General features: G+C 48.9%; 1 protein-coding gene across 1 annotated transcript in view; it reads right to left on the bottom strand.

The window, feature by feature from the left end:
- Window positions 1-13,664, bottom strand: part of LOC122365317 — a 57,429-nt gene that overhangs the window by 30,896 nt on the left and 12,869 nt on the right. The window contains exons 9-24 of the mRNA XM_043336442.1: window positions 11,905-12,027; window positions 11,418-11,555; window positions 10,819-10,984; window positions 8,965-9,185; window positions 7,271-7,407; window positions 6,786-6,938; window positions 6,406-6,604; window positions 4,731-4,849; window positions 4,111-4,231; window positions 3,673-3,923; window positions 3,107-3,251; window positions 2,828-2,934; window positions 2,302-2,406; window positions 1,885-1,982; window positions 486-637; window positions 119-301 (exon numbers count right to left, since the gene is read on the bottom strand). Of these exons, the coding sequence (XP_043192377.1) occupies window positions 119-301; window positions 486-637; window positions 1,885-1,982; window positions 2,302-2,406; window positions 2,828-2,934; window positions 3,107-3,251; window positions 3,673-3,923; window positions 4,111-4,231; window positions 4,731-4,849; window positions 6,406-6,604; window positions 6,786-6,938; window positions 7,271-7,407; window positions 8,965-9,185; window positions 10,819-10,984; window positions 11,418-11,555; window positions 11,905-12,027 (2,418 nt within the window). The remainder of the gene's footprint in view (window positions 1-118; window positions 302-485; window positions 638-1,884; window positions 1,983-2,301; window positions 2,407-2,827; window positions 2,935-3,106; window positions 3,252-3,672; window positions 3,924-4,110; window positions 4,232-4,730; window positions 4,850-6,405; window positions 6,605-6,785; window positions 6,939-7,270; window positions 7,408-8,964; window positions 9,186-10,818; window positions 10,985-11,417; window positions 11,556-11,904; window positions 12,028-13,664) is intronic.

Here is a 13,664-nt window from a genome sequence, read left to right as displayed (position 1 = left end):
TGGCCTCTCACCGGGGCACACCAGTCCAGACAGGTGGTTTTTCTGCCGGGACAGGAGTCCAGATAGGTGGTCTGTGTGTTTCTCACCGGGACAGGAGTCCAGACAGGCGGCCTCTCACCGGGACAGGAGTCCAGACAGGTGGCGAAGGAGCCGTTGGTGCGACTGGCCTCGCCGTTCACCAGCTGGGTGGGACACCAGGCGCTGCCGTCGTCGCTATCCAGCCGCGTGCAGTGACCGTACACGCGGCCCTTGTAGCGGAACGGGAACACGCACTCGGCTGAGCTGTTGAGCGCGTAGCACGCTGCCGCAAGCGGTGCACGAGAGTCACTGGCGTAACTAACAAAGGTGGCAATGCCGTGTAAAAGCTGCTGTGTATTCCTTAGCCAACCCAATCAGATAGGCATCAGTAAAATCAATCTGCAATATGGTTAAGCTGTGGATTATTGCCAAAATGAATATATGGTTTTATGGCATGCATTACTTACCGTGATATTGACAAACGGGATAGTTTATGTGAGACCCACTGCCGATGCATTCATTGGGCTCTATATCAGACCCCTGGACGGTGTATGCACAGCTCTTAGAAGACGACATGGACTCTTTCAGCAAATTCCAGGAGGTTTTCGTTGGTTGTGGGCTGAAATAAAAAAACGCATGAATATTCAATGTATCGTGACGAGTATCCGATCGATGTAGTTAGGTTGTGTGTGATGTATCTGAAATAACAGCACATCACGTCCTAAATCCTACCACCGAAATAATCACAGTTTAGATTCCAGGCCATCCTATCATTTAACCCTCGCCCGTAAACGGTGTTTTGCCACCTTCGCCCGTGCAGGGGGGGTTGGTGCGACCCCCCCTGGCGTTTGAAAACGGAGCGTCGTAGAGCTTAGCGGAAAAGACCAACGGATTGCTCTCAACGAGATCTCGCGATTGGTGGTATATTTTTTGGTCCTAGGTCAACATTTGACCTACTTATGACCGGTCAAAGGTCAAATGTTCGGAAAAATCTAACTTTTTTTCAGATTTCCGCGCCGATTGCGGCAAAACGGTAAGAGATATCGACTTGAAACCTACACTATCGTGATCATTGATCAATTCTCTATCGTTTGGTGTGTATTTCGATGTCATAACTCTAAAAATGATGCGTTGGGAGCATCGGAAGTCAGCAAGGTCATTTGTGCATTGGGTCACGTCAGGCGTGTGACGTCACTGACCTGACCCTGACCCAAAATGAACTACAAGAAGCAACCGACGATGCCTAAAATGGATAGCAAATTCGAATTCAGGGCATCAAAATACCCCGAAAAGGCATACAAGTGCAAGAAGTCATTACAGGTCAACCGAGGTCACTGACCTTACCTTGACCTTTAGTGACCTTAAAAATGTCAACGGACATTTTGCCAATGTCAAATCAGCCAGTTGTGATTCTAAAACAATCCATCAGTGTGTCAGGTCAGTCGGCATTTATACCAATGTGAAGCAATCTCCAATTTAGCGTAAATCTGGCCGGAGGTTGTTCCCTTTATGACGTCATAACTCCGTGACCTAACATGACCTTGACAAAAATTTTACCAAAAGTTGCGCAAAGGATGCCCCTAAGGGTACTGAAAATTTGAGCAGGCTATCTGAAACGGTTCGGCGTGTAGCTAAGAAAAACCTCAGGGGGGGGGGGTTGCACCAACCCCCCCCCCCTACATGGGCGAGGGTTAACCATCGAGCCATCGCTTACTGTTCGAATGCAGAGAGGTTCTTTCCAACATGAACCATTATTACTTGTGAATGACTATAAGCGTTAATTTTAAGCCCTTGGACTGTGTCATATGAACGTATACTAACATATGGATTGATTGCCGCCGATTTCCGGTCGGTGCACGAGCCCACCTGATGTTGTTGATGGTGACGGTGATATTTGGGTCGTCCCCGTCGTCATTCAGCAGAACGGCTCCCAGCGCTCCTGTATGCTCCGTGTCCGAGCCACCCTGACACAACAAAAGGGGTCGTAAAATCGCCACAATGAGGAAAACTGGTCGGTTTAACGTTTATGTTTTTATTATGGTTAGCCAGTATCATTTTTCTTCGATTCATTCATTCACCGGCTGTTATACCTCACAGTGGGTTACGATATCATTATGGCAGGCTAAGTTGCATCCCAGTGAACAGACAGCATTATGGAAGTCAGATTTTTCTAGATTATTCAAAAGAAATGAAAAAGGTGCACAAAAAAACGAAGCACCCTTATCGCCACACAAAGCCCTGTTGCAAGAAACGCAGGACCAATGATAAACACCGAACACGTACTGCGTCCACGGCCTTTGTGATGACTCGATCGACGAGGTCCTTGATGAAGTCGAGCTGTTGCTGGTCCCTGGGAACGGCCAGTGACGTCCCTTTGTGGCGACAGTACTGCGGCGAGAGCGGGCAGTGTTGAGGATACCGACGGGCACTCTTACAATGCCAAGTAAAGCGAGAAGCTTCGTATGCAAAGTACGTCGAAGTCTTCACTTAAATTGTTCAATGCTTATTTTCATGCTGGGCACCAACAACACAGCCTAGTACACCCCTTTACATTAGAGCTTCTTGAAGTATCCAGTTATTTTTCAATAGAAAAACACAATTAACAATTAGTAGGTATTTGTCTATTTCAGTCAACATATACAATGTACATATACATTATACATATGTATATTGTATGTAGTAAGACCATTGTTTTGAGTGTTTATTCATATTATTGCTTCAAGTATCATAGGCTCTTCATTAGTAAAGCAGCTACGCTCTCGCCGTCTCTTATTTTTATCGCGATTATCCGGCACCTGTGCCCACCCACCTCGCTGGCCGCGGTGTGGTCCCACACACGGCTCGTGTCCACGTGGAAATGGAAGCAGCTGTAGCTGTCACCCTGGTACTCGAAGTCAGCCGGACAGTTGCGTGGTGCTGAAATTGGTTAGTAGGAAATTTGTTAGTGTTGTGTAAATGAGTTTTGAAAAAGCCGATTTAACTTATATCCACAAGCGGTGCATCGGGACATGAGCCTGCAACATCACTTTCCTCTGTGACGTTATTACTGCGCTACCTACCGAAGTCCAGCCGGCAATTCGTCGCTCACCTCTCGGCTGACAGTATGTGGGGTACGGTGTGCTGCAATCCACCGCGCGGGCAAAGAAGTCGACCTCCGGATCCAGAATCACGCAGTCGCCGGTGGAGGCCGGCTCGTTCGGCGCCCAAATCCGGTGGAACTGCGTGGCGGGCGGCTGTCGAAGGAACCAGCCTCAAAAATAGCGGAATAAAATGCCTTTAATCACGCGCTGCGCGCATCTGGAAAGTACTGAGCAGTGGCTACTGGCTGCCCTCTGATGGTTAAAACAAGGCTAACGGAGGAAGCCGTAAGAACGTGCAGAGCCTGTCTTTCAACAATGTCCATAAAGTTAAATTACTCTCGTGCCTAATCAAACCGGAAATGAAGATTTAGCCGATAAAAAGAAAATGCCCTTTGGTCCGGGTTCTCCCTCAGTGAAAAGGTGGAGCTGTTTCTCTTCTGCACCACGATAAATGCAGCACACCAAACACCTGATAAACTACGGAAGTCTGAGCTTTACCGTCTTCTGATATCTGCGGCCTACCCCACGTCCTGACCCGGTTCCCCCACCTCGGCGCATCTACCGCCACCCTTACCAAAGGCTCCCCGGCGCCGCTCACAAAGCCATCGCCGCTGCGTCGGACTCCGATGTAGATGGACTCGTTCATCTGGTGTGTGACCATCATCAGCCTGAAGAGGGTGAACTCGGCGGCGCTGTTGAACTCGATCGGTACTCCCGGGACGCTGGAGCACGCCTCTGCGCCGGCCTCCTGACTCAGTGCCTGGGCAGACGGAGTGACGCAGTGGCCCACCACGTTGTGGAAACCGGCCGCGCACGTGCGCGAAGCTGCCGAAGAAAAGGTGATGTGAGTGCTGTCTGGGGTGATGGTTCTAAAGCAAAGAGGTTTAGCATCAAGCCATCAAAGCATCGGTTTTAGCTAGTTATGCGACGTCAACCTCAGTCTATTTGTATGTTATATTTATTTATATTTTATCGACTGCTTATCTCAGCGATGTCTGATGTGGGACCGTACCTTTCCTGGTGTACCACATAGCTCTATACGGTGTACAGAGTACATTTCCGTCTCCAGTTCGGCGACACTGAGTGCGGGGCTGACAAATTTGGTACGCCATTTCGGGGACCTTCTTGTATGCCTGTTGACAGAGGAGACATCGCATGGAGATCATCCCTGTGTTTTAGTAGGGAAAAAATAAATAAGCATTTCATTTTCACTGACTACCGGAAACTGTTTATTTCGCACATGTAACAATGATCGTTCGTACCTATTGCATGAACAGGTCACAATAGGGCATAGTACTTTATGGCAATGTATCCCTTTTTGTCTCATTCAAAAGTGACTTTTTGTGATGAGATACAAAGCGAAAGTTGTTCCACTAGAAATATGAAATCACTTTAAGGAGCTAGGAAATAAAGCATTGACACGTTGCAAATGGCCATATTTTTATACTATCAGATGCACCTAGTCGAAAACGTTTCTTACTTTATGGGTATGCCCATGACGGCTTTGCGTCCTCCTCAGACTGATTGTGATGAAGGTGAGAGGGCGAAGAACAGCGGAAATACAAACATTTGCTCCGAGTCCAGGGCCGGAAGGTCAGTTCGTTATTCCGCTGCGGTACTAGGAGCACTCACATGTATCAGTGACGAGTGGCCCGGCCAAAGCTCCGGCTCCGCGTTCATTAATTGGAAGCCTTCACCTTCAAGGTCGCTGTGGTCGGCATCTCGGCAAATTTCGGTCAGATTCAATGCCGCTGGAACAAGCACGGAACAACCTGGGTAGATTTTGATCTAAACACGGATGGGATGGAAAACAATTGAAGTGTTTGTGCACCTTGGAAACCATACGACATATGTGTTCCAATAAGGGTCACATCATCTTAGATTGCAAATTTGACCGTATTACCTTTATGTGAAGACAGATAAAAAATTTGTTACGTACTTATTTGAAAAAGAACTGCTATCTTACGTAAGAAGGTAATTATATGCTTGTGCAAAACGAGCATTGTTGAGTTTTTTTTTCTAATAGCGAATGGACGGTTCTCGGTTTGCTACTGCAATCAATTGGCTCACTGCTAAATGTCTTAACAGGTCATAACAATTCACATGCTAACAGAATCTTGAAATATTTACAGGGTGTCTCAAAAAAGTGTCACGGTTTTGAACATCTCCCGTTTCGTAACCATAAGGCCTACATCATTCAAATTTTCCAGATTTAGTGGCAATGTTTTGACATTTTATGTGGTAAAATTACGAGTTCCTGGGCAGAATGGTTTTTACACTAGAACAAAAAATAAAAAAGCTCAATTTTCGTGCTGTAGGAGATGGTACGTCACGGCCTGCCGTCGATCCTGAAGAGTCTGGGCCCCTTTCGCCTGATGAATCCAGAAACAAGCTCATCAATACATTTTTGAAACCTTTATAGGTAAGAACATCGTGTACAACTGACATCTGGAGCACAGCAGCAAGCTGAAACACAGCCACAAACATGGGCAACGATCAACACTGATTGATTTTCAGACGGCGCGAGTTTCCATGCTTTGACAGTCGACGGCATCCTTGATGGCAAAATCCTCTACTCGGTTTTGTTCCGAAACACACAAAGAGAAGAAACGATAGCTGATGGACAGTTTTAAAGTTTCTACTCAAACATGCAGAACTTCTGGGTGTGCGCAATGTGCAGTGTGTCACAAGTCCTTTGCACGGTGTCAGCGACTGCAGCTTTTGACGGAAGATTCAGGCATGGCAACCGCGCTGTCCTGAGACTAATGGTTGATTGCGATTTCATTGTCTGTTTTGCAAGGCGTTTTTTGGTTTCTTATAGTTGTAGATAATTACTGACGAACACGTTGTTGGGTGCAACAAGCAAAAGCCGAAGTCTTACCGAAATCGTCGGCAGACAGTGCTAATACCATCTCCTATAGCACCCAAAATTGAGATTTTTTGATTTTTTGTTCCGGTGCAAAACCATTTTGCCTAAGAACTTGAAATTCTGCCACACAAAATGTCATACTATTACCACTAATTCAGGAAAATTTGAACGATGTAGGTCATGTGGTTAGGAAATGGGAGATGTTCAAAACCGTGACACTTTTTTTGAGACACCCTGTAGTACAAACAAAAACATCAAACAAATATTGGTTATCCTATTTTGAGCACACAGCCACACACCAATATTATGACGTCATTTACAACAGAAAACAATCTAACCAACTACTGAATTCGTGAAAAATACGCCATGATAGCTGGCACACTGTGCACATTGGATAGCTCGATGATAGAGCTGTGTGAGGAGGGTTGGGATATGCACCTGAACCGGCCACGCCCGGCCGTTCGGAGACAGTGACGCTCTCGCTGGCAGTGGAGCCGAGCAGCGTGACCTTGACCTCTGCGCCGGCGACGTACCGCGACGGCAGCAGCGCAAACCAGTTGGACACCTTCGGGTAGGCCAGCTGAATGTGCGCCGTGAACTCGCCGCTCAGCTGGAGCCCGCTGGTGATGTTAAATTCCTGAAAGTAATTTTAGAAAAGAATGCCAATCAGGAAGCTATGAATAAAAATGGTCAAGTCACGGGTTCATCTCCATCGTATTGCGCCACGTAACAATTTGAATGAATATACTCGTTCTCATGACCCTGTATGTACTTCCTTCCACTGCCCGGAATTTAAGGAGGAGCCCTTTCAAACTTACATAAATGTCTCCTGCCTCTGAAGTCGCGTAGAATCGCTCAGTATCGTTGCTCAGGTAATCTTCTTTGTACTTTAAGAAAAAGCTTTCCATCAGTTTGTCGGATTTGCTGGAAATCTTGAATCCGGAGACCATTACTTGGCGAGAAAATTCCCACTGTAACAATAAGTAGCTATTAAATAGTCACGGGTCGCAACATAGGTACACCATGAATAATTGGTAGCACCAAAACTAATGTTATGAATCTGACCTGAACTACTTTGTAGTTCTGTAGAGCGCTAAAATATATAAGTGAGGCTTATTGTTACCTGCAATCTATTAGAGATTTGCTTAAAATACCGTCGAAATGTACAATGTATGTATGTACTTACATTGTACGTGCTTTGTGGAGAGCTTGCTTTTGTTTTCGAAAAAAATAAATCATTGGTTCAACAATGCACTGTCATTTCGACAATCGGCCGCATGCGGTGTGTGCGACTGTCACCCACCACGAGGCGCGGGGAGGTGTCGTCGGCCGCCGGGCTCCACCACTGGGACGGGTCAGCGAACACGTCGCTGCCGCTGGAGGCTGTCCGCATCACCAGGTCGTCCGTCTCGGCGATCTCCTGCGTGCCCCAGCCGCGCACTGCCGACACCACGATGGCGGGTCACACGCCGCCCTATCATATGGTACAGGTGTGTATTCGCGAGGTGTGTGAATGCAACAAGAAATGAATATGTGACGTAGCGACATGATTAACATGATCACGTCCGATTGCATTCCTTCCCAGTAAACATGCCGACGTCGGCCCGACGTCGGGCCGAGGCTCGGCCCGACGTCGGCCCAGCGTCGGTTCAATCTCGGTCCGACATCGGCTGGACGTCGGATATGCCCGCATGTTCCGACGTCCAGCCGAAGTCCAGCCGACGTCGAGCCGACGTCGGGCCGAGATCGTTCGCCGAGGTTGACGAGATCGTTTGTCGTTGGACCGACGGGGCCGACGTCGGCATGTTTATTGGGACAACGCGCCAAAAATATCAACCGGCGGCGGGATTCGAGCCCCCCAGTCGCCGACGTCGGCATGTTTACTGGAACAACACGCCAAAAGCATCAGCCGGCGATGGGATTCGAACCCCGTGTCATTCGAATGCGAGGTTAGTGCGCTTACCACTACACCACGCAGCCAGCTAACGGGTTTGGTTTGTTTTGTTGGGTTATGCCCTTTCGGTCTGACAAGACCATTTCAGAGCCGGAAGGATCATAGGATGGAGACAGTGGTCTTCTTGGCGAGCACCCTGGGTCCAGTTCATATAGAGTCCCTGGTCCCATTGCTGTTACGTGACACTTATTGGAAAGGGCAACCCCACAATGGATTCATATAGCCACTCTTACACACCTGCACCAACGTTTCCCAAAGTGTCCCTTTGATAAGTGGCACTTTGGCAAAGTGACACTTGCCGACTGGCCTTTCTATATGAACTGGGCCCGGCCCTGGTGAGTTGCCGGGACTGAGCCTGACCAAAGGATAGGCCGAGCAGCCCCCAAGCACTCACCGCACCCGGCTACGGGCGAGCTCGGCTTACGGGCAATCCCAAATGGGATAAAGTTTCCCGTCCAGTCCGGATCAGGGGGTTGCGGCGTGGAGGAAGATTTGAGTTTCCTGAGGATATTTTGAATACAGAAGCTCTTTATGAAACATGAAACATGTATTTTATACTATTTTAACGGTCAAAACAGCGGCCGATGTCGGTCCGACGTCGCCCCGACGTCGGCCCGACGTCGGCTGGACCTCAGCAATTGATCTCGGTCCGACGTCGGCCCGACGTCGGCTGGACCTCGGCTGGACGTCGGAACATGCGGGCATATCCGACATCCAGCCGACGTCGTGCCGAGGTTGGACCGACATCGGGCCGACGTCGGCATGCTGATGCCGAGTTGCCGACGTCACCCCGACGTCGGCCGACGTCGGGCCGACGTCGGCATGTTTACTGGGTTATTCAACTGCATTTCTCCTGTGTTTGTTCAGAGGCAGCATATTATGTTATATACGAGAGAGGGAATAAGATAACTACGTAAAGGCATGTTACAACTTATCAAAGTCTGTCGGGTTGGGTTGCAGATGTATCCCACTGTCTGGCCAGGCGGATTGTGTCAGCTGGCCAGTCGGGTCTGCAGGCGCCGCTCCGTCCCGGCCGTACTGACCCAGAGGCTGCTGGCAGATGACCTCTGCGGAGGCGGTGCAGGCGCCCGAGGCGGTCAGCGTGGTGCCGCTGCGGGCCACCTCCACGCAGTCGGCGTCGGCCCCCAGCTTGGTCAGGCTTTTAATCTCCTCGAAATCGGTCATCAACTCTCCGCTGAAGGTGTACACGGTAGCGGGGTTCCTGATGATCTTGAAACCCAGGAAGGCACTGGCACCGTCAGAGCTGAGAATAGAGGTCATGCCATTCAACTATACTCGTAGTGTTACTCTATTCCAGCCAACTGACATCCTATTCCAGTCAGCTCAGGTCCCACCCCGTTGCTAAGCAGCTCTCCCCGTCCATTATCGATATTCATAGTGTTTCCTGCGCTCTGACGGCATGATGTTCTTCAATGCACAGCCACTTAGCGCAATGTCGGTACAATTCAATTTCGGTGACTTAACCCGCGTATGAATGGGGTATTTTCCATAACGCGAGTGACTTGGGGGGGGGGGGGGGGGGGGGCGGCTCTCCAGAGCCCCCCCCCCCCCTCCTACCTCCGAAGCTACTAGGCTGATCGTCAAAATTCAAACGGCGTCTGATAGCCCTGGAAATACTGTCGAAGGAAACCTATTTTCATTGACCTCGAGGTCACCGATGACGTCACAGGTCAGGTCAAAGTAAAAATTATCAGCATTTTTGCTTGTTCACAATTTTTAGGCTTTCACCGCCGGCTGACAAGACCGATCAGGCTCATTTTTGGTTTACGCACCCCTTGATATGTGCCTTAGATACCCTGAGGGTACCGAACTTTTACTTCGAATTTTCAGGTCAAGGCCAGGTCATCCTAGGTCACGAAAATTGTATATCATTTATCGGTCACGTGACGCATGTTTTGTGGTCCATTTTACTCATAAATTTCGAAAACAATGTCGTCTGTGTCATTTGAGGCTATTTTCAGCAGAATTTACCGGAGGTCAGGTCACTTTTAGGTCAGGAGAGGTAAAATTTTGAAAGTGAATTTTTTCAACAGGAAATGTGCCTATCAGATGCAGTTTGAGCTCAGATACACGATGGTGCCATTTATATTGCTGTACAATGTCAAAAACGTACTGAAAAATGGTTTTGAAAAATACAATATACATAATCGTAAAATTTTGACAATAATCCAAATAACTTGGCAACTTTTCAAGATATTGGGCTAAAACTTGCTAGTGTAGTCTCATTGTGTGTTCTATCACATATATTCCGGTTTTTGCGAAAAATCAAAAACTGTAAAAATCAAAAATATATCTTTTTGTAATTGTAAATACACATTTTCGAAATTTTCAAAATTTCGAAAATTCGAGATAGCAGTTTGATAGCTACGTGTATTTGTAGTCCCCTCATGCAAAGAAATTGGATCTAGCTTTAAAACTGAGCTCTTCAGGGCGTTTCCCGTAATTCAATATTGTGCATCAAAATCGGCCGACATGACGTCACTCTGACGTTATTTCCGGCCAAACTATTGTAGCTAGAAAGTTGAAATTTTAACAAAAGGTGTCAAGTAATGCCATAATGCCGCTGAGGGTACCGCAAGTTTCGTGTTGATTCTTCAAACGGTTAAGAAGACATTGCCGAAAAGCGGAGGGGAGGGGGGGCTCTGTAGAGCCCCAGTCCCCCCCCCCCCTCCCCCCAAGTAATGCGCGGGTTAAACGAACACTGAATTGGGAACTTCACCAACATGTTAAGAAAGAGTTATAAAGATAAATTATGTAAAAGATTAACATGAAAGGTGAACATACCTACTGAAGAGAAGGTGGAACGGGATGAAATGAAGACGGCCATCTCAGAAATCGCCACCAAATATTTGGCTAAAGCATATTTGTTCACTCACACTAGCAACTTGGATGCCATATTGTAGTCGTACGACCAGCGGGGGTTGAAGAGCTCGGCGTTGTTCATTGTGCACAGCGCGTGCGCCTTTCGAGCCGTGTCAGCTGCCGCGTCGGCGAACTTCTTGTAGCAGAAGTGCCCCACGCGCTGCCAGCCGTCGGGACAGCCTGAGGGCGCGGCGGGTCAGTGCTGAGGGCGCGGCGGGACGCGGGTCAGTGCTGAGGGCGCGGCGGGTCAACGCTGACGGCGGGGATTCGACAGCGGTGCTGGTGGCAGTTAGGAAAGGAGTTTGTGGCAAGGCCCGTTTGTGGTAGGGATTATTGATTTTAATGTCTTGGAAGGAGCTTTGGTGTTCGATGAGAGTCAGTTGGCTGGTGGTTGGTGGCGGAAATGACAGCTTTGGTATGGATTTAGCTTTTATACAGCTACAAACTTTGAGAGGAGCCACAGACTAGTCATTAGCTCTGCATACTAATTGCTATGCTAGGTACCTACTATTTTTATTTTCAACTTGTATTACTACGCTCGACCAGCGTTCTGGATCCAAGATCGCTCTGGTCGTCTGAGCTGCGGCGGCGGGGGCGTCTGGGCATGACTCACTGGCGGTGTAGAAGCTGTGCTCGTCCTGGCCGCCACACATCCAGCGCTCCCCGTAGCAGGGGGTGTGGCAAGACCGTGAGGGTCGCAGACTGGCGTACGGCATCTGATCCAGGCAGGCGCAGCTGGCACCGCGCAGCGCTGCAGACACACACGGCTCAGAGCACCGAGACAGGCCGGAGAAATATCACCCCTTGTCTGCTGGACTAGATTATTAACCGAAACACTTATCCAAAACTAACTCAATGGAAATCATTATTTGCCCGAGGCAATTCGATCCTATGGCTAATGGAAGTGTATTATACATTTATTTGAGATAGCATCACGTAGCCACAGGTAAGATACCCTCTTACACTGTAGCAAGCATTCCAACGCCAAACTGCCAAACTTTCAGACTAGAAGCGTGATTCTAAACACAGGCTAACTCTGGATTAACTGTGGCGGCTGATGTTACCGCGTATGAATGGAGCGTCGGCGATGTCTAACTCACCAGCCACCGGCTTTCCGAGTCCGTGGCAGCGGACCAGGCACGTCGGCACGTCGTTGGTGTCCACGTCCTGAGCGTCGGCCGGCGGCGGCAGGCCCGAGAAGCAGCCGATGCCCAGGGGCACGTCTGCCGGTCGGGGAGGGTCGTCAGGAAGCCGCTCCGTGCACCGCTGCAGGCCGTCTCACTGAGCTGGGACAGCCGCGGCGCACTGCAGTCCAACGGGGAGGATACATTTACACACTACGAGCTTACACACTATTCGCACACATGAATTAGACGCTCTTTGGAGTGACGAACTAGCGAGAGTGAGCCTTGCACATGCTGGAGTGCGAGGGGATACTTCTAACTGACCTGTACAGCGTGCACTGTACACGGCACCCCACCAGCCGGTCTCTTAACCCTCGCCCGTAAACGGTGTTTTGCCACCTTCGCCCATGCAGAGGGGGGGGGGGTTGGTGCGACCCCCCTGGCGTTTGAAAACGGAGCGTCGCAGAGCTTAGCGGGAAAGACCAACGGATTGCTCTCAACGAGATCTCGCGATTGGTGGTATATTTTTTGGTCCTAGGTCAACATTTGACCTACTTATGACCGGTCAAAGGTCAAATTTTCGGAAAAATCTAACTTTTTCAGAGTTCCGCGCCGATTGCGGCAAAACGGTAAGAGATATCGACTTGAAACCTACACTATCGTGATCCTTGATCAATTCTCTATCGTTTGGTGTGTATTTCGATGTCATAACTCTAAAATGATGCGTTGGGAGCATCGGAAGTCAGCAAGGTCATTTGTGCATTGGGTCACGTCAGGCGTGTGACGTCACTGACCTGACCCTGACCCAAAATGAACTACAAGAAGCAACCGACGATGCCTAAAATGGATAGCAAATTCGAATTCAGGGCATCAAAATACCCCGAAAAGGCATACAAGTGCAAGAAGTCATTACAGGTCAACCGAGGTCATTGACCTTACCTTGACCTTTAGTGACCTTAACCCTCGCCGGCCGAGGGGGGGGGGGGGGCGGGTGCCGCCCCCCCCCATAGGGTTTTTTCGCGATAGCTCCGAACACGCTGGCGATAGAGAGCTGAAACTTGGCATACCTGACCTTTGATCCAAGCCGCATGTTTTGACACCAACCGCATTTTTGGGTCAGGTCAGGTCACTGACCTATGACGTCATAAGTGAACCTCTGCACGGTCTTCAGATGTCGCAACTTCGCAACGCCCTCACTGCCAGAGGAGATGTCACAGGGAAATGAAACTTGCAGGATCTAGTATCCATTATGAGTCTCACAACTTGTATATCTCGGATTTTTCCTAGAGGTCATATGAGGTCAGGTCATTTTCGTGACCTCACCATTACAAGTCAATGGGGAAAAATTCAAACTGCTATTCTGGCGCCGGGAACGATCTCCAACTATCTCAAGCACACAGAATCGTGGTTTGATGCACTCCTTGCAAGGTTAGATGCATCACTTTTGCAATGTTGACCTTCCGTGACGTCATTTATGACGTCATCAAGGTCATATTAGTTTTTCGTCAATAACTCCCGATCAAATAGAGCTAGCGAGTCGGGAAAGCCACCAATAGACTCAGGAAGACCTGCTGAATCGAATGATATGCGACATGACCTCTTTCGACCAACTTCTTGACCTGGGGGTGCTGACCTGACCTTGACCTGAGGTCAACACCCCAAGTTGACCTGACCCGGACAAAAAGTATATCATTCGACGCGCCTGATCAAGGCAAACACGATGCTGCCAAAATCGC

Source organism: Amphibalanus amphitrite, unplaced genomic scaffold, assembly GCF_019059575.1.
Source record: "Amphibalanus amphitrite isolate SeventyFive unplaced genomic scaffold, NRLGWU_Aamphi_draft 000730F_arrow, whole genome shotgun sequence".
Taxonomy (NCBI): domain Eukaryota; kingdom Metazoa; phylum Arthropoda; class Thecostraca; order Balanomorpha; family Balanidae; genus Amphibalanus; species Amphibalanus amphitrite.
The sequence above is the reverse complement of the archived record's forward strand: the minus strand, read 5'-3'. Positions and strand labels throughout refer to the sequence as shown.